The sequence below is a fragment of the Lissotriton helveticus genome, chromosome 9, assembly GCF_964261635.1.
Source record: "Lissotriton helveticus chromosome 9, aLisHel1.1, whole genome shotgun sequence".
Classification (NCBI taxonomy): Eukaryota; Metazoa; Chordata; class Amphibia; order Caudata; family Salamandridae; genus Lissotriton; species Lissotriton helveticus.
The window spans coordinates 341032362-341053600 of NC_136070.1; the positions used below are offsets into that span (position 1 = coordinate 341032362).

The following is a 21239-nucleotide window of genomic DNA, read 5'->3' on the forward strand; positions in this document are numbered from 1 at the left end:
TGAAAGAATCGTAAAACCTAATTGTTCCCACTCACTTGGTATAACCGAAGTCTCATCGCCAATTAGAAAAAACTGTAATGATCAAACTAATCCTTTAGTCACTAACTCACTACCCCCAATAGTCCCTAAAGTCTACTCCAAATCTGGTTTATCACAAAACATTGCCACTAGAGTAAAGCCTTATAAAATGACTCCTATACAGTGACCTCCGGAGGCTGCTCCTTTCGTGTGTGTCCTTGCGGGAGTTCCTCCAATCAAACATGGAAGAACCGAATGGGAACAAGACCTACTAAATGAAGTCACGTATTGGCTAACTAAAAACAGGCCCTTGCCTCTAGACCTTGATGGCACAATCACGGCTGTTAGAAGGGTGGGCTGGTTAGGTCCCCTACAAAAAGACATTGCCTGTGACTTGGTTTTAATAAGATTTAGAAGTAGATTAATTGTACCCTACCTCCAAACTTTGCATCCCCAAGAAGGTGACGGCCCTATATCCATCTGGGACCTACACAGTTTTTATCCAAGCAGGGCAGCCACCCCACGACCAAGACTAATGGCAGAGACAATTTACACGAGGGGTAGAAGCACTGTCGCATTGACTGACGGCGGCATCTCAGTTTTTAATCATCCCGCAACAATGGACAATGGCTACAAACATTGACAATTATGAATTCTCATATGGAACTAGGGAACTTATTTCCACAGTATGGATAAATGTTCTTAATGTATGTAAGTTTGTCATGATTGTTTTTTGTTTTTTTTAACTGTACGCTTTTATGATTTTTAAACCAAAATCGAATAAAGCTAAGAAACTGAACTGAAAAAGCCTCCAGATGGTGGAAGTATATTGCCTGTATTCCTGAGGAGGAGGATGTAATCTAGATACAGACGTATGGTGGGATGAGGACAAGGCTGCCTTTAGAAATTCTAGGCAGTCTTTTTAACAAGATGGTTACTGCTTAGTCCTTCCTGAGCACTGGCATTTGGTTAACAGTGGGGCAATAGGGATGATCCAGCAGACAGTTGCTAGTGCAAGAGATGTTTCTGGGGAGGGGCTGTATCCATTATTTTCCTTTGAGTGGCCTACCACAAAAGTATGATGAGCGCCACTGCACAGGTTCACACTTGTGTTCATGTTGTAGTTACTCCTGTTGAAGCCAGCATCATCACTACCTACTGTAAGGAGCTATCACTTTGCAGAAAGAACAAGTCTGCACGGCAGATATGGAATGAAGCCCGGCCAAACCGGTACCTAATCTCAGACAGTGGATCCGCATCCCCCATCTGAAAATACCATCCAAAAGAGGATCTTAAACTTCCCCACTTTAGTTCCAGTTTGAGCTGCTTCCCTGAAATGGAGAAGAGGTGCCGTATTCAATGACTGGTATCCCCAATAGCCAGGCTCTGGAAGGTGAGAGGACATCTCCGGTGTGAGTCTGCCTGCGTGCTGAGAGGGGAGAGGAGGGAACCTTCTCCTGCAAAAATCTACCTACTTGTGGACGAGAATGTAGCCCATTGTGAGGAGCATCCCTGATGGTGCGGAGGAAACATGACAGAATACAGAGAAGACCGGTGGAATGCACAGGGTCCTCTAATCTGCCTGCCTGACTGCTGAGTCCAGTCCAACTGAGGAGAGGTCATGGGTGACTACTATTGAGATAGGAACAGATGACCTGTGCTGACTCTACCTTCATTGCACTTCAAAGACTGCACCAGTACCCCAAAGGGAATGAGAAAGATCCTTCCATCACAACCGCTGGAGCAGACTGTAGGAGGTATCTTAACAAAGGCGCTACAATGCCAGCTGGCTGACTACCAAGACAAGTTGGAGGGGGTTGTCCAAACCAGTGTGATGGATCGCCCATTCTCCTCCACCGCCACACCCAAAACTGAAAATTCAAATGTGCATTCCTTACACCCCAGAGACATTTAGAATGTAGATTTATCAAACATTACAATTCCCGCTCAAGAACTGAACAGTCCTTCGCTACACGTTCCCCTATGGGGCACAGAGTGCCAGGAAGCTGCTCAACTGCAGTCAAATGAGACTTGAGCTTTAATTCTGATTACTTCCATGTTTTCATTCTATCGAGGAGCCCATAGGTCCTGTGGTGCATCCATGTAGCCTTGATAACTTTATGTGAACCACATTAAGTTCTGCTGTAATTAAACAAATTATAGTTCCGTTAAAAAAAGAATTGTGCTGGACATCAGTGCATCTGTTGTGTGGTTGTTTGAGTTCTGAGTTCCCTGAGATGCCTTGGACTGCTCTCCCTTGCTATCTGGACAGTCAAGTAAGAAAGTGGGCACTAGGTCCAGACTGCAGAGCTACAGTGGAACAGGCAACAGAACGCCACTGGCACAAAAGCTTTTGTACCCTAGTTGCGGCCCAGCCGCCACAGTGTGCCCTGTAACACCCCCGCCCCTCCCCCAAGTGGGCCTGACAAACACACTGCAGCTTTTACAACACCGCGGTCTTAGTAAAGACTCTGCTGGGGTCGATGCGATGCTTGTAATATAAGCAAATAACAGTAGCAAGTTCTGCTTGAAATGTATCCACAAAGCCAGATGGCAAATGAAAAACAACGCCAGAACAGCTTGAAACACTGATTCAAAATTCAGACAAACACTTTTGAAAAAGAATCCTTCTCACATAAGCAAGATGGTACACAATTGATAATTTGAGGCCACATTTTTTGCAACTATTTCCTGTTTTCGTAAGAATGGCAGTTGGTACCAGTGAGATAATGCTGGCCTCTGGTATCTATTTTCAAGGAATGTATGACCGAAAATATCATGATATCAATCAGGGGGTTGCAGACTTTGTCCAAGAGTCCTCGGTTAGGCGACTCAGACTGATTGCATGGGGCACATCTCAGCGGAGGAGCTTAACATGTCCCAGGAGCAGTTACAACCTGGTAAACACCCAGGTCCCAGCGACTTCCCACTGGAGTGTTTTAAAGGTTAGCATGTAAACTCGCCCCTATACCCCCCCCCCCCCCCCCGCCCCCTTCACTGCTCGACATGATACACTCATCAGCTACGGTTGGTTGGCTGCTGTCAGAGCTGCACAAGTCTATCATCACAATAACTGCTAAGGCACGGATGCCTATCTCACTCACCTACATTGAAGACAAAAACCTTTGTTTGTTAAAGGTTCAGTGAACCAGCTGATTGGTTTGTTGGGTCGAACCACAGTGGCTTAATGTCTGGTTAGTCCATTTGTCACAGAATACAATGGCTTCTCTCTGCACTGGCGCAGAGATTAATAGTCTTCAAGCAGTTATTAGAGTTGATAATAAGAGGAATGTAATACGCTTCAATGGGATTATTTCCTCACCATCTTCCCCAAAAAATATGTATGATGTATGTTTTGAAACATTTGCAGCTTTTTCATTGGATGGCAAGTTAAAGAGCTGCTATTTCTTAGTACCCCCGCCTACTTGTTTTTTTTGTTCAAACAATTTTATTGAGTTAAGAATTATAATAAAAAGTTACAAAACAAGGTGGAGTTTGTCCATAATGATCATAGACAGTACATGCCATATACGATAATGCCGTGATAAGACATACACTGCCTCATAGTGGTTCATATCATTATAATAATCCCAACTGTACTGCATACTCCAGAGGCTAGAAAGAAGGGATGGAAAAGCATGAGGTTCTGAACTCAAATAGGCAACTTAGAAAGGACACTATTTAGGGCCTGATTCTGATCTCACTGGGAAGGGCTCCGAATGGGATCCGTAGCATGCGAGCCTGACTCGGAGTCCATGATTCCGACTGAATCGACCCCCATTCCAGATGAACATGTACGATGCAAGTGTCCCGTATGCGACGAGCGAATCGTCTCCGACTCTGAATCTGTCCGTCCGACTCGTCCGGAGCCGAATCGTACCACACAATGGAGCCGGATTCTGAACGAGCGAGTACGATGCTGTATCAACTCGGTCTCAGCGAGACAAAGCAGCTGTCGGAATCGGACTGTAGGGGGCCAGAGCAGGCCCCCCTCTACTCGTAGCACTCAGAATCGTCACAGTGGGGTGCGCTTGGGTCCCCCGATCCATGCATGCATTGTGTGGCAACATAGGGTGCCCGCTACAGTGTGTACGCTTTTTCCCACCCACCCCTTTTTTTGCTATGGGAGCCTGTGTATGCGTCCGTGCACAAGCTCCCATAGAGTGCTATGGGAGTCTGAGCGAACCGAGTCCATAACCCTTCGGGATTGCATCGTACTCGCTCGGTCAGATTTGCTCAATGCGTTTTGCTAGGAAAGCCCTCTGGATCCGATTCGTAAGGAAGGGCTTTCCTAGCAAGATTGGAATCGGGCCCATAGTAGATGTGTGTATTCAGTATTTCTGCCAAGCCAACTGTCTGAAGGCAAAATGACTGGATTGTTAATCAAGACAGATAGGGCTTGACTTGTTAAGGCATGATGGATGAAGCACTGCATAGATTCAAGGAGGCTTTGTGATGGCGAATTGTGTGTCAAGAGAGCTCCATATGGATTTACTCAGAATTTTCAACCAAGATTGTGATCATGAAATGTTATTTGCGTCACTCAAGATCAGAAGCTACTCTATCCATGTAGAGTAGGAGACTACAGAGAAGTCTTTCCAGTTATTGAGAATGACCTTACAGCCGAGGGTAAATATCAAATCAAATAAGAATGTGCCCTCCTCATTTTTAATGTTGGAGCCAGAGGGGCCAGTAATTGTGTCTCAAATGCATATAATCCTTCAAATTTATAAACCCAAGCTTATACAATCCACCCAATCAAAATTGGAAAAGGAGTTTTTAATGCCTAATCAACAATGCACTTGGAAACACATAGTGTTTTAAATATAGACTTACACCTGTCATAACATGCCCCCTCCTATTTGTTCCAGCAATCAAGCAACTTGCTAAACTCTTCTGGATTGATGCTTTTATATCAGGCTTCAACTGAGCCTTGGGAGTGGAAGGTCATGTCTCCCTCTATACAGATGACTTTCTTCTCAGTCTGAATAATCCATGGTGGTCTGGCCCCGGAACAATATAAATGCTGGCCAAAGTTAGTATTATTCAGCATTACGAGAACGAGTGGTGTTAACTAGACTGCATAGCTCAGAACAGGAAGTCTTTAAGTATTTGGATGTTATTATAATGCAGACTGAGTCAGTGTGATATGTGCAAAATGCTATTCCGTAACTTGTTTCCCTTAAATGGGCCCTGAATACTTGGCAGAATCCACCCCTCTCTCTGAGTAGTGTGGCAGTTTTCAAATTGGGGTTGCTCCTGAAAATGTTATTTATGGTATGTTATGTTATATGCATTATGTTGTGTTAAGTTATGTTATATGTGTTATGTTCTTTTGTGTTGTGCTATGTTAAGTAGATCTGTAGAGCACACTATCACCTGAGAGTGTATTCTGGCGCTGAGCAGGTGTAAGTCTAGCCAAACCTAGGACCTAATTGGACTACTTGAAAAGCCAGGTCTTCAGCTTCTGGGCTCCAGAATTATGCCAATGAGCTCGTTTGATTCTTCTTTCAAAGCCTGGCCTACCGCAGTCAGTTCTGGTTTTGAAAGGCCTTCTGTCTTTCAAAAGGTTGGAGTCCACAGGCTGTTGTTTTGTAACTCTACATTTAATAGCGCGTTGGCAATACAGGCACAAAACGCTATCATTAAGCTTTGCATCTCAAAGATGTAAATGACTGGTGACTCGCTTCTTGAACTGAACCATTAATGTTCGCTATAGACCATAGGGAGTAAACACCCACTGCGTGTACTATCAGGAGAAAGACTCCGTGACGATCTCCCACAGAACACCAGACCGTATTTTGCATCTAGCATAGAGCACTAAAGAGAATTGAGTGGCTGCATAGGCTTTGAAATGAAAATGCCCTCTGGGTAAGTTTTTAACTCTGGCAGATTGTGGCCCTGGAAGGTTTTATTGGATGTGATCCCAAAGGAATCTCCAAGATGAGGGATGGCATACATTTACGGACTATGGTTTCGTTTGAAAATCTATAGGAAGAGAACCAACCACATAAGTCAGTTTTGACACACTTGGAACTGTGGCATACCTTCAACTCCAACCTCAGGGATGTTAAAACCTTGTCAGACATCACCGCCTGGAGATGAAGCTCATGACAGATGGTTTTCCATTTATATAGTATCCTAGGTGTATTGATCACTAATCATCAATACTCCTGATACATTTAGACTTTAGGTGGTTTAGGAACTGAATGTGGGTTACCTCTTAGCTGAAGACTGAAGAGATATTCTCATCGAGCACAGGGAATAGCCATTTTGGCTCGGTATTGTTTGACTTTATTCAATGTTTTTGTATAGGATACAGTACACATGAGTCAGGATTTGATAAACGGACCATGTCATGTTTTCTTGCTGATTACATTGATTGGCTGCACAAAGGGTTTTCCACATACCGTGGGGGACTACACACTGATACAAAGTTGTGCCAAGGGTGACCAAGATTATATCCAATATAATTGACTGGGAGCTTGAATTTAAATTGCTCGGCTGTGTCTCTTCGAGGGCCTTCAAGTTGCATGACACACCAAGATGTTCACAATCCTGGGGTTACTATACACTAAGAATTATATTTCACTGGAGGGCAAAAGAGTCACCTGATATTTGGGTATGGGCTTGAATTTTGGGTAGATATGAGGTAATGTATATCATGCTGTTGGATACCCACAGAAACATAAAAAAAGATTTAGAGGCCTTAGATTTCTGATTGATTTGGCTGTTCAGCCGCAAGCAGATGTGACGTACAGTATGGATCAGTAGGTTTCCTCTTGGAATAATGTTTCAGGGTCGAGAATCGGTATTCATGCACATTCATTTACTCTTTTTGCCAGAATGCACATTAATTTATGTATTTTCAAATGGCAATTAAAACAAGTTTTTATTAATAAACCCAACAAAAATTCAGCCCAAAAATGTCCATGTAATACTACATCCGTTTCTTCCATAAAAACATGTCCAATAATTTGCTGCTGTTGAAAAGAGAGGATTCTGGCCATGGGCACCTGACCATCTAATTTTTTCATTAGGAACAGATATTAGTAAAAATGTTGCCCATTTTATTAACCCTAAAGTTTGCTAACTCTGGAAAGAGGTTTACTTTGTGATGCACATTAAAAGACGCTTTGCATGCCATTGGAAAACAGGAATGTCGTCAGATATCAGGGGCTCTCATCCCACCACATTTTTCATTTAATCCAAGGCAATAATGTATGTTGTATCGAAGAACATTTGATAGAGCTTAATTACACTGGGAAACGATGCCAGAAACTCTGCCAATGCGTTGGGTTTCAGATGCCTGCGGAGTAATCCTATGACGGAGAACAGAGTGCTTCTTTCTGCTGAGCTCCCACCTGCACTGTAAGTGATAACAGCGTGCCAGCAGATAGCTTCTTAGTGCTGGCACCAGGATTATTTGAAAATGACCCTTCGAGATTTGTACTGGCCAGGTGCAGCACATCATACATGGCCATGTTTACCGGGGTGTGCGAAATTCCAATAGTTGCATTTGGGCAATTACACGAAATTTCAGAAAGATTACTCGAAATTACACATAATTGTGTGAAATGAAAATCCATGATTTAGCTCTATGTTTTAGTGCAAAATGCATCCTCGCTTCTAAATTTGACAGAGGACGAATTTAATGCTAAAAATAGAGCAAAAATAAAATTGCCGGAAACAAAAATTGCACAGGTTCTGGTTGTTCACATTGTTCCTGTGCTCCCATATATGATTGTACCGCAAATAACAGTATAACTACATGACGTGGTGTCATGGTATAATTCCGTAAATTTTGCATAAAAAGCATAAAGCAAAATTCGTGAAAATATGCTGGCGCAATTTAAATTTCACCCGGACTCACCACTAAAACTGTGATTTGCTATCACCAGGATAGATCAAGTAGGTAAGTGTGGGGGCGGTTTAGCAGTGGTCTATTACGACCATTTTGAAGTTACATGTGAATCTGCGACAGTTACAGATACTGAAGCACTGTTATTTAGTTGTAAGCTATCCAATAAACGTATTTTCAATGGACTACTGATCTACAGGTTATCTGGACCCAAGGCAAGCTTCCTAGAAGGCCTTGGTGATATTTTAGAATCATGTATGCAGCATTCCAATGTTGCTATTTTAAGTGATTTTAATTTTCATTTAGGGAATGACAATCATAAAGACTTAGGTTTTAGTCTTTCTCAGCGGGTGAATACTATCACCCATGTAGCAGGTTATACCCTAGCCGGCATTTTCTCTACACATAGAAGTAACAAGAAGTAACAAATCGCCAGTATTGATTGTTTATGTGCAGGAAGGAACACCTTCCAGCACATTAATAACCATTCCCTGCAATGAGGCACACTTGCACTATGGTGCAATGGTGCCTGCGTTGGCTCTAGGCAGCAAACTTTAGTGCCATTGCTAGGGAAAACTCAGGGATGCGGACTATTGTTGTAAATACGGCGCTTCCCGGTGTTTTGGAAATGTCGGATCGCGGCGCTGGCAAAGTTAGCACAGCTCTGTGCTCCAACATTTCCTGTAAATATGCCCCTTGGTTCTCTTCCCACTCCGGTATCCACGGTCAGGAATCTGGAAATAATTTGTGATCCCTACTTGTCCTGTAATGCACAGATTAACAAACTTACATCTTCCCGCTTTTTCCTGTTACGCATGATGGGGAAAATTCTCCCCTTCACCTCATACGAACTTCAAAAATCAGTGGTTACGGCTTTGATGTTGTCAAGGCTCGACTATTGCAATGCCCTATATTTGAGCATCCAACAGCGTGCCCTGAAGGAATTCAATTGCTACAGAATGCAGCAGCTCAGCTGCTAAAGAAACCTCTCAAGTTGAAGCCAGTTTCTGAGCATCACGAGAGCTCCATTGGCTCTCCGTAAAGCAAAGAGTCACGTTCAAGGCCTTATGTTTGGCACATAAGACGTTGTATGGTAACAGTCCAGCATATCTGAAAAAACGTAGCTTGGTATTGTTCCAGAAGAACCTTGTGCTCTACTAACTCCTAGACAGATAATGTCTGCAAAATCAGAAGAAAAGAATGGGGCGGTAGGAGCTTTATCTACACCACAGCACAACTTTGAAGAACCTACCTGAACATCTCAAAGCCCAGTCTAATCTATTTAGTTTCAGGAAACACCTTAAAACTTTGTTATTCTCCTGCCCAGTGCTAGAGGCCCTCCAATAAACCTGGACATTCTCTTGTTTGCTGTGATTAATCTTTAGCTCGAGTTGCTCCCTATCTCAATATAGCAGGTATCAGCGCCAAGACGCCCACTGCATTCACACGCTTAACAAATAATTCAATATCAATATCAACATGCCAGGAATCACCTCACAATACTGCCCTAAAGGCTGGGTAAAGAGTTGACACTATTTCCAACACCCTACTTGCCAAGCACAACAACTTCCTACAGCAAGCCCTATGTAACTTGTTGAAAGCACATAGATTTTACCATCAGATAATATGTGTTGAACACTGTCCCATTAGTACATTATCAAAAAAAGAGGAACTCAAAATAAACTCTTGTCAGAAACAACCGCTGGCATCACATACCCACTTCTGGCACAAGAAATAAGCAGATTTTCGAAGTAAGCTGCTTGCCAAGACAGGGAGAGACCAACAAAAACAGATTAAGAACAAAGTAAACAATAAAAACATTCAACGCTAAGGTCTTTCTTCATCACTGATGACAGTAAGACTAGGATTTGTCATCCTCCATGTCACTGTAATTCCTTTACCTTGAAGCCCCTTGAGGTGAGTTGGGCTGCCAGTAGCTCTGGGTTGTATGTAGGAGGGCCTAAAGCTGGGCACGACAAATGGCACGTCTCGACCATCCATTGGCAGCTTAGACAGGAGGTAGTCTTCCGTGCACCCAACTTGCTTCTTCACTGAAACAGAATACATTGGAGGGATGGTGACCACTTCCTTTCTCGTTGAGGCTGCAGCTTCGGACTCTTTGTCTCTGTAAACTGAGAAAACAGCACCGACGGTTATGATACAACGTCATAGTTTGGTAAAATGTGTCGCAGAATCAATCAACGGATAGGCTTTTTATTCCAGGGGGCATTTTCATTTCCCCAGAAACGGATTTTTAAAGCCCAGGTCCACTTCTGATTCCTCTGACACTTTTCCAGCTCCCAAAAGTCAATTACAGCAGGCACAGGGGGTGGGAAAGAAAGAAAGAGAGAGAGGAAAGATATAGGGAGCGAGAGAGAATGGATGGATGGATGGAAAGAGAGAGATTGAGCAAGGAGATGAACAGAGAGGAGCTGGTTTGAGCATTTTTGCTAGGGCTGCTTTTGGTTCCCCAGTCCTGCCCTGGCTTCAAGGGGACCAGAATGAGGTGTATGTAGATTTATATGGAATTAGTAGAAGGCCATATTTTGTGAATGTCTTACACTTAGAAAGCTTCTGTCTTCACCCATTTCTGCCTTGTTTTGTTCGATTGTTAGGGGGCAGAGTCATGAAGTTCTAGGGCTCAGCTATGGTCATGAGGCTCGATATAATCTCTGAAGAATATTTATCACAAACCTCTCACAAAAAGAGATTTACCATAATGCGGATTGTTAGAAATCTAAACGTGGCTAGACTGAGTGGTGAGGCAGGAAACATTTATAGAATATGGGCCTGATTTGATCTTGCCGGACAGGTTACTCTGTCACAATGGTGACTGATATCCCGTCCACCGAAATGTAAATCCCATAGGATACAATGGGATTTATATTTCGGTAAACAGGATATCGGTCACCGTTGTGACGGAGTAATCCGTTCGCCAAGATCTAAATCAACCCAATGTGGCGACCAGGGCTGATTTTGCAGTAAAAAATCTCACTCCGCTTTTTTCAGTTATTGTTGCTGCCTGATTACAAACATGCAAAACCATCAAGATAAGGAATTAAGGGCCAGATGCATCAAAAAATGTTTTGTGATTCCCTAATTGCGAATCTTTGTGATTCTCAATTAAGGAATCGCAAAATGGCATGCATGAAAGTGTGCAGTACACTTTCTGCGATTCCATGGGGTCGCAAATGACCTACCTCATGAATATTAATGAGGTAGGTCGCCATTTGCGACCCCCTATGAATCCAAAAATCCCAGGGATGGTGGCCTGCTGAGATCAGCAGACCACCATGTCTGCGATTGCTTTTAAATAAAGCAATAATTTATTTTTGTATAGCAGCCTGTTTTCCGTAAAGGAAAACAAGATGCTTTACAAAAATAAAAATGAAAAGATTTCTTTTAATTTTTTAAGAGCAGTCAGCCTACTCTTAAAAATGCTCTTAATAACATTCACAAAGGGGAAGGGGTCCCTTGGGGACCCTTTCCCATTTGCAAATGTCTTACCACCTACTGGAAGTAGGTGGTAATATGCGAATGTTTTGCGACCGCATTCACAGTCACAAAACATTCATGCATGCTGTTAGGATTCGCTATTTGGAAGGGATTCCCTAAACACGCCCCTTCTAAATAGCGAATCGCAAACCCATTTTGCGATTCGGTAACAGGTTACCGAATCGCAAAATTGGGTTTGATGCATCGCAAAAGCATTTTTTACAATAGCAAACGGGCCGATTCTAAGAATCGCCCCGTTTGCAAGGAGAAAAATGCATGATGCATCTGGCCCTACATCCTTCCAGAGAAGTCGAATTTCATTATATCCGATGCAGAGGTCATGGTGCTGGCTCCAGGAATGAGCTTTCAACAAACGTTGTGTGGAAAAAACAATGAAGAAACATAAAAAGCCTGGGACAAACTATTAGCTTTCTAGAGGTGGTGTAGAGAGTAGATGGAAAATCTGAGTACATAATAGTGTCGGACATGCCAATAGAAGGACAACCGAAGAACTGACCTGGTCGTGCAGACTCAGTTGCTTTGCTGCTTTCTGTGTATAGCTCGTTATCACTCACTTTTGTTCTTGCTACTATTTACCCATGTTGCTGTGCAAACTTTACTTCTCAGAGCTGAACAATAATGAGTTCCCAGAACCACTAAGGTCAGGTGAATACTTGCATTATATTCCCACAAACTACTCTTTCTTCAAAGTACAAAGTGGCACCTCTTTCTCTTTTTGTTAATGTACACATTACTACAGCTTCTCTGACAATAGGTCCTGTTTATTCTGAGCACTCTGAATTTTATAGCCGCATCACCCCATGGGAGTGGAGATCAAACAACAAGACTCACAACAACCATGTAATCTATTTGGTCACATATCCCAGGCAACCTACTGTACGTATGAATGACAGCTAGAAAGGGTAACTGTGGTGCCTTTTAATTGCTGTCACGTGTTAATTTTCTTTACATTTGAGATTCTGTGTCGTCCTCTACAGCAGGCCTAGCTTAAGTCCTGATTTATATTTTTTCTCTTTTAAAATCCTATTTGCTTTGCGGATTACTCTTGGTTATGTGGCATGGGAGGATGAGCAATGACAAAGAAGGAACAAGCATTGGCATAGCCAATAGGTCAAGCCTTTGGGACCTTATACGTGTTTAGCCATGCAACAGTTGTTGTTGCACCAAGGATATTGTGCTGCATAACTAAATACTTATAAGGTCCCAAAAGCAAGAGTTATTGGCTATGCCAATGCTTGTTAAACTTGATAAGACTGTCAGGGCTTTGGTTACAATGCATTATTACCAGATTGAAACCCAAATATTGCAACAAGGAACAGAAAGATGATCAGCTCAGCTTAGAAAAGGGCCTTCCATTGCGCAGCAACATGTTTTGCTGCATTTTTAGTAACTTTTGAACAGTTTAAGCTAAAACCATTTTTTTGTTAAAATCTGCAGATTATGCAGCAGATGATGGCTTATGTGGTAAATGCGGCAAATCTAAAATCATGCGAAAATTGCTGAAACCACATATTCGCATAATTCCAGTGGTCCAGCTTGTAGCACATTAATTAGGCAGTGTAAGAGAGAGCCTGAGTGAGGAGCATGGGTAACATGGGCAGAGTGTGTGGAGCTTGTGGCAGATGGCTGGGGGTATTAGAAGCATGGTAGTCTAGTCTAGTGCCCCTAAGTGGGCTACCCTGTGGTGGGTTGATGGAAGTAGCTGGTAATGGCATTATGTTAAAAACAAATGAAATTGAAAAATGTAGGACTGGCTCAGATTGCATTATACATTTAAAGAGATTCATCTTTAAACAGTAAAACAAATAAAGAATGGTATATGTAGACTTGAAAACAGCAAGACGCATCACTGTTGCTTTAGGTTCTGTGGCAGTCTCTGAATCATTTCTTCATTCTAGATGTTATCCTATATGTTTGTAGAGTGTTGGGGGGAAGAGAGGGGTTAGCAGCCTTAGGAAGTACGAATAACATAATAAAATACATTCAATTTGCACAAGCACTGGCGTTTCTGTTTTGCCACATGCCCGCGCTCGAGCTGCTTTGAAGAGTGGTGGACTGGTCGCAGCTGCAGGACCTAAGTGGCAGGTACTGTAATGAGGGGAGAGTTGTATGCGCATGCAGACCAAGGGATGCAGGTCCTGCCCCCTACTTAGGAAGTGTGTAATGTCCCGGAGTCTGCAACACGCACCTGCTGGATGTTAACTTTGCCCTGAACTTTATACGCAGCTCTGACAGGAACCCGCCCTCCTGCTAGAAGGAGGGGAAGCAGTGAGTATCACAGACAACGGGGGTAGGAGAAGAGGATGCTAGAACTGCTTATTACAGCAGTGATAGAAGGACAGGTTGCCAAAAGCAGCGGAGAAGGTGCAGGGGCAGTTGTGGGCCGGTAACGCCAGGGTGGGGAACGGGGGCGCAGCTTCAAGGTTCAGTCCATGTACAGCGTTTACCTTGCAGGAGCAAGCAGCGGCGCCATCTGTTTCCAAAGTGCAAGCGCAATAATTGTAAACAGATGGCGCCGCTGCTCGCTCCCGCAAGGTAAATGGCGTGCATGCACGAGTGCTCAATGGAAACAGTGGAGTACATGCACGAGTGTCAGAAAAAGTCTGGAGTAATTCCAAGAGGTCACTCCAAAGCATCGCTTGCGCGCTGCGTAGGAGAGACCTTAAAAAAGAGGAAAACAGCTGGGGCACTGGCTGCACTCTGATAATGCCACTGATTAAGACGTAGATTCCTTAACACTTTCAGCGCAAAGCAATGCTCCTAAAATGTTTAGGTGGCATTAATAGCTTTCAGCACGGGTGGAATACATGGTTTTCAGCATTGGGTTGGGGGTCTCGTCTGCAGCGGGGCCAGGAAGATAAAGCACCTATTGTCCCAACAAGGCCTCCTGCAGTCTGCGTTCAATCGCAACCCATATTGGGAGGTCTTGTACCCAAGGGTGCATGTACGCCCTTTGTGCCAAATGGAAGGCTAGACAGTAATGCTCCACAGGGGACAGGCCCATTGTCCCTGCTGATGTATGGGGGATAAGCTTTCGAATTGCCAAGCAACGTCTTGATGAAACCAAGATGAAGATCATAATGGTCTTGTCTATCTGACAGAGGGTCGAGAGGGGCAATTAATTTGAAAAGCATGCCCAACACATATGTGATTCGCAGGAGGGTAACTATTTTCCCTGCTTGAGTCCATTCCCAGAGAGAGAGATTCAGGTGTGACTACTTTGTGATATCCAATCGCATTTGCTTCATAAGTGCGTCTAGGTTAACGGCCACCATGCGCTCCAGGCCCCTGTTAACTAAGATGCCCAAATACCTAAAGGCTAGAATTCTTCCACTGGAATGGAACGGGCAGCACACATGGTGATGTGCAACAGAGGTGAAGACTTTCTAGCACTGCGGGAATGGAGGAGGGAAGGGCCAATAGGGTGAGCAAGATGTCATCTGCGTATAGATACATTGTCAAGGGGCCTCTGGGAGTAGGGATCCCTATGATCCGATTGAATCCACTAAAGGCTCCATCGCAAGGAGAAATAGCAGGGGGGTACCCTGGAACAAGACAGAGAGCTCCTGCAATTGACCTGCGCTGAGGAGGAGTCATAGAGCCATCTTAATCTGGAGATGAAGCCATTACCAAGACAAAATTATCAGAATGCAGCAAACAGGTAGTGCCATTATATCCTGTCAAAGGCCTTCTTGGTGTCTAATGACAACACCCCAAAACAGTTCGGGCTGGACTGTTCCCATGGGGCACAGGGTCAAGACTGATTTGCATATGGCTGGGTTCAAACTGGAATGGCATGGTGAGCAAAAAAACAATGGATTTAGGCCCAGATCTCTGTACTGGGATGAATGTATGACATTGTTCTGCATTTTGTCCATCAACTGTTGTTTTTGCATTTGTCATCCCGAGTGGGACGGGTATGCTCAAACGTGAGTCCCGTGCTCTCCATGCCACTGGAATCAAGCTATCCTGGCTGAAGAGGGCTGAAAGCCCAAAACCGGTCCTAGGATGCTTGTTTCCAGTCCAGGGAGGACCTGGCTTGGCAGTTCGGGCTGGACTGTTCCCATGGGGCACAGGGTCAAGACTGATTTGCATATGGCTGGGTTCAAACTGGAATAGCATGGTGAGCAAAAAAACGATGGAGTTAGGCCCAGATCTCAGTACTGGGGTGAATGTATGACATTGTTCTGCATTCTGTCCATCAACTGTTGTTTTTGCAATGACAACACCCCTGCTTCATCCGAAAGTTTTGCTGCTAGCCAAACCGCATGAGCTAACAGGAGAGGAGCAGCCTAGGCCAAACCCCTTTTGCGCATGGCGAATAAGAGAGGGAAGGACTCACTTGAGACAGGCAGATAAAATACTGGCCAGTATATTGGCATCCCCTTTAGACAGCGATATGTGACGATAACTGCAGCAAAGAAGAGGGTACTTTTCTGGTTTGAGAAGGACTGAAATCAGTGTCCTGTCGGACAGTAAACCAAAGGAGCCATTGGGATCAGCCTCAGCGAAGGCCTCATGGAGAAGATCCACCACCTCAGATTTGGCCCACTTGTAGAACTCTGCCGGGAAGCTGTCCTGACCCGGGGCTTTGTGATAGGGCAGATCCAAGATGACCTGCTCAATATCTTCCTTATTGATCCTGCCCTGAAGCAGCTGCCTGCCGTCCTCTGAGAGGCACGGTAAGTGAATACCATACAAGAAGGTGTTCATCTGCGCTGGTCCTAAACAATGTCTGTGGAGTTGAAGACCCTTTAGTAGGATGTGATCTGCAATTTCCTGCGGCTTGGTGACCAGAACCCCAAATCAGTTATGATAATGGGAATGGCCATTCCTGCCTCCCTCTGCCGTAGCTGCATCACCACCTGTCCTTAAGTGTGTGAGTATTTCTATGCATCCACGTTTCTTTCAAGTGGAGCTAATAAGCTATGAACACCTTTGTCAGACACACAAACACAGCAGCCTTGCCAAGTTTCCGAGGTCCATGCGTGATGTGCTGCTCCAGTCCTGGTTTTTTCTTTGAATTCTGTGACGTGCTCATTTGATTATAAAACAGGACCACAAGTCCCTGAATGATAATAAAAAAAATGGACTGGAGCAGCATATTACGTATGAACCTGGGAAACTTAGTAGCTGTGACAGAGGGTCACGCACCAGCTTTCTCTGCTTTCACTAGGCTTAGCAATATGGCATTCATCAGAATTTCTATAAATCCACTCTGGTTCCAAGAGATAAGGAAAAACAGGGGATCTCAAAGAGCTGAAGCACTATCAGCGTAGAAATATTAATTGTGTGTCTCTGTAAAAACAAGCTGGGTGCTACTGGAAGTCCCATGAACTGTGAATTTATCATCCTCCAACTATGATACTCAATTTTACATACAACTTGTAGATTTGTAACGTATCATTTGTGGGAATATTTATAATCCTACCTTGGTTTCATTTTTACACATTGTGTATGTATACACAAACCCACGTATTGTACTTAACCTCTGTATTGGATTTTACATCTTGTACAGTCTTCAATTCCTTGATTACATTTTTTATTATGCGGTGACCACATCCCAGTTTTGTATCTCTATTTTTGCAGCGAAATCTCTTTCTGTGTTACATTGTTATCTGTAAAGAGGACTGGCACCTTTTAGGCTGGTTCCACGCAATACAGAACCATGTGTGAAATCACCAGGTCACAGGTTTGACTCTCACGAACCCAACCTCACCTTTGGATCCTAGAATTGATAACTAAGTACAAGTATTTTGGGGCTTAGAAACTGTTAATAACTACGTCAAAAAGTGTTCAATAAAAAAACAGGCTATTTCTATTGATTGTGCACTCTACTAATGATTATATGAGGTTCTACACTTTAGTTTGGATCCTGTTGGGTTACACAGATTGCTGTTTTCTTCTTCCACTTATCTCTCAATGATCTCCCTGCACAGTTTCTTCCAATCGTGTTCTTTCTGCTTCTTTACCTGGATCTAAATGACCTCCAAATGATTTGCAGGCTGATTACTTACTACGCAAACGCAGGTTGTTTCCTGGAATTTCATAGTGTTTCTTGCCTCATATAATTATCACCTGACCGGAGATTGATAACTAGATGTACTCACTTGTTTTCCCTAATCCCTCACTGATTCCAACATAAGTCCCTTTATAGTTTGTGTGAAACACATTGTGTGGCCAAAGCAACTCTCACTAGATAACCATTTTGGTAAGCCAAAAATATTCATTAAAACAATCATAATGGAACAAATAATATTTATAAAAACAATTTGTATTTGATAGAATAAACAATCACAAATAAAACACTAAATTGCCTGATACAATGTGTGTAACAAAGATTGCCTTCATAATTCACAAACAGGGCAGTTCACTAGGAAGGCAACAATGTGACCTTACTTACTCACAGATTTACAATCAATACAAGAGATAGTACCATAGGTTTTCTGCAGGTCCATTAGTGCCAGATAACTCACGGTACAGTATACTGGCTAGTAATGTTTTCTGCTACTCTTCACAAGTGTAGAATCTAGCTACTTATTTCTAAGATGATAATCAGGGTCACTGGAATTATGCGGTGGGGAGGACCACATTATGTAGTCCGGTTGACTGAATTGTGCGGCAAGGAAAGGCAGTGCATGCAGCATATTGCAGCATTTTTTTTAACTATTACTTCATTATTTTGTAATTTTTACACATGGCAATACTGTTGTATATATATTTCACCTCATTAGCACCAGTTTAACAAACCAAATACAGGAAAAAGCAAGCAAAAGATGATCAGTTAACTTTTACAAAGGACCTTTCACTGCACGTGAGCCTACGTCGTCATGTTTTTAGGAACTTTTGATCCATTTGAGCTAGAAACTTTTTTTTTGTTAAAATCTGACAATTATGTAGCAGATAAAGGATTGTGTGGCAAATCCATAATTATACAACAAAAAGCTGCGGACCCGGAATCGCATAATTCTAGTGGCCCTGATTATAATGTAGCCACAGATATAAACAGTGCTCAACATCATAAAAAGAGAAACTGAAAAGTATTTTATAGCCAAAGTATTTGCCCAACACAAACAGACAAATGAGATCTTTGTAAAAATCTAAAATTGAAATATAAGGAGCCAGGTTCATTTGGGTTGGCCACTGCCATGTAGCATTCAAAACCAAGAGAAAACGTAGGAGTTATTTAGAGTTTGTCAAATGTGGGAGATCCACCAAATACAGACAGATGTCTCATCCACCATATTGAGAGTGTATACAGCTGTATGCACTCTAAATATGGAAGACGGTGTATCTGCTTATTTTAGGCTGAAGTACTGCATCCAACTAATTCTTTAAAAAACACCTTAGTTTCCACACTGTCAGGAATTCCAGAATTTGTAATCCCCAAAGGTCACAAAGGGTATCAAGACTCACATTTCCCATACTCCACAGTACAGCTTGCTAAGGCCCCCCCTTGAATATTACGGCAGATGGGCCACTGGCAGCTGGGGAGGTGAAGATGGGTAGGAATATAAAACATAATTTCTGGGTAAAGGCGGGAAGAAGCAGAACCCACTGCTTTCCCGGGAACATTTGAACACCCGTCAAAGCAATACACTTATAACTGTTGGTGAGTTCTCTACTCTAGTAGACTGGTTTGCATCATTTTCATCCCCTGAACCTTTTTTTGTTTTATTACCCTCTAGTTTCTCTCAGGGGGTTAAGACACTTCTTCCTTCTTTAAACACTGCCTTGCTTACTATCATCCTATCCACCTACTCAACTGAGGACTACTCGTGGGCACCTGTTATCGCTACTAGTGTGGCTGACTTTTGTGCTTAGTTTCTGCACTGTATCCTGGTTGTCTGGGACCTACTCACAGTCTCTCTAATTCTATCCACTGAATTACAGGGCTTATCAGTCAGTCTATAGCAGACTTTGCCGTACATTTTCCACTTTCATTCGTTCCAGAGGTCCCCTGTTTGAGTCTTTGACTGAGTGTCTCTTCTCTTTTCATCTCCTTCCCCCCTTTTGGCTCCTTCCAGCCTCTTCAGAGTCTGGTGTTCATAACAGTTCTCAATTAACGGAAAGGGGAAAATATGGTGTTAACGTCAGAGTCCCTGGCGTGAATATCATTGAAATCATGCTGCAGGTACTTAGAAGATATTCTACCTCTAAAGGGACGGCCCAATTCAGTGTCACCTGCTCATGGCCAACAAGACTGAGTTCTAACTATAAGAACCTTAAGAGATACATCCATAGCCATCAAGGGCTTTTAAATCCAACCATAGCAAAGCTTTTAAAACTGTCAAAAAGATTAGAGGGAAGATAGTAAGAATAAGGTCACAAAGACTAGGAAATGCTACAAAGGGGTCTTCTTTAAAGTGGAAAATGCCTTAAAGCAACTTGAGGCAGGCAATGACATCCGTGTTATGATTGGCAATACTGGTCTGTGGGCCCTGCCACACCTTGGTGCTTTACTACTTATGATGGAGCATCGCTGCTAAAGGAACTACATGCTGCTGGCCTCAGCCCTGTAGAGCAAGGGTTACATGGCAGTCAGCCTGTCACCCCACCCATCCCAAACTTGTCACAGAATAAGGGTAGGTGAAGCTGGATCCTGCACAGCAGCATGGGCCTTGTGATTCTGTCACATTGTGCAAGTTGCTCCTCTCAGCTCGCTGCTTGAGTGCTTGACGTGGTAACTCAAAAGGCAGAACCAGCAGCTGAGAAGCTGACGCGGACCCGTGTGTGAGTGAATGAGTGAGTGAGTCATCTCCTTTAGGGCTTAATTCAATTCCCAGCCTTATTCAACAGCTATGTTTAGCTTCTGCGCCAGTTATTTTAAATCGTGTTGAATTATTCTATTATCATGCTGCTTAGATCCAAATTAGCCTAGAGTTAAAGCAATTACTTAGACGATTCAAGTTTAACCACATTGTAAAGTAGATCAACAATAATTAACTGAGTTTTAATGGATCTAAAACAGAAGTTCTCTTAACTGTCCTCAAAGGCTAAGAAAAATGTACTCTTGTTATCAGGAGGTAAACTCTGGGAAAGATCTCTCCATCTACCAGCAGTTTAAAGTTAAGATCTTGGAAAAAATTTTAGCACCTCCATGAACATGAAAACTCACATTAATGCAGTGGTCTTGTCCTTCACGTATTAAATCAAGTTGCTGTACAAAAGTAGTGCCTTGCTAGAGGAACAAAACAGGGCTATTACTGCAAACCTTAATGTGGGATCACAGATGAGAATATTGCAAGATCCTGCTGCTTGGCCAAGAAGCAGATCCATAGATTCCAAGTCTTGCAAAAGTCTGCTTCCGACACAGTCACTAAACTCAATAAAAGAGATCATATCTCACAGAATCTCAGATTTTTGCATTGACCTCCAGTCTCTGCTAGGAAGGCATTTTAGGCTCTTCCTCTGATGAACAAAGAAATGCATGTGATGCTTTCAGAAGAACTTAGATACAGGGTTACACTTTACGCTCCTCCTAGACCTTTGCGACCAATACCAAAGAATCTGCTGGTAACCCCAGGGATGCCTAGGACTAAGAAGCAATGTCATCATCATTTCAGGTGTCTCATTATAAAATTGTCTTTCAGTACCCATTCTTAACACAGATGATGCATTATCATTTAGGAGGTCAGTGAGAACGTATGCTGTTCCATCTGTGTCTCTTATGCTTTCAGTGCTCATAAGCAGGCACAACAGAGATGATTGATGATTATCATGATGACAATCATTAACCTTTTCAGTGCGACCGCGTTTCCCCCTCCGGTGCTGGGCCCTAATAGAAACGGGCGTGGTCATGACGGAACGGTCCCGTCATGAGCACAGCTCAACCGTAGCTCAT

General features: G+C 43.2%; 1 protein-coding gene across 2 annotated transcripts in view; it reads right to left on the reverse strand.

Annotated features, from left to right (window-relative positions):
• Positions 1-21239, reverse strand: part of TC2N (tandem C2 domains, nuclear) — a 255478-nt gene that overhangs the window by 176564 nt on the left and 57675 nt on the right. For both annotated transcript variants that reach the window (XM_078660065.1, XM_078660066.1), the window contains exon 3: positions 9781-10011. In XM_078660065.1, the coding sequence (XP_078516191.1) occupies positions 9781-10011 (231 nt within the window). The remainder of the gene's footprint in view (positions 1-9780; positions 10012-21239) is intronic.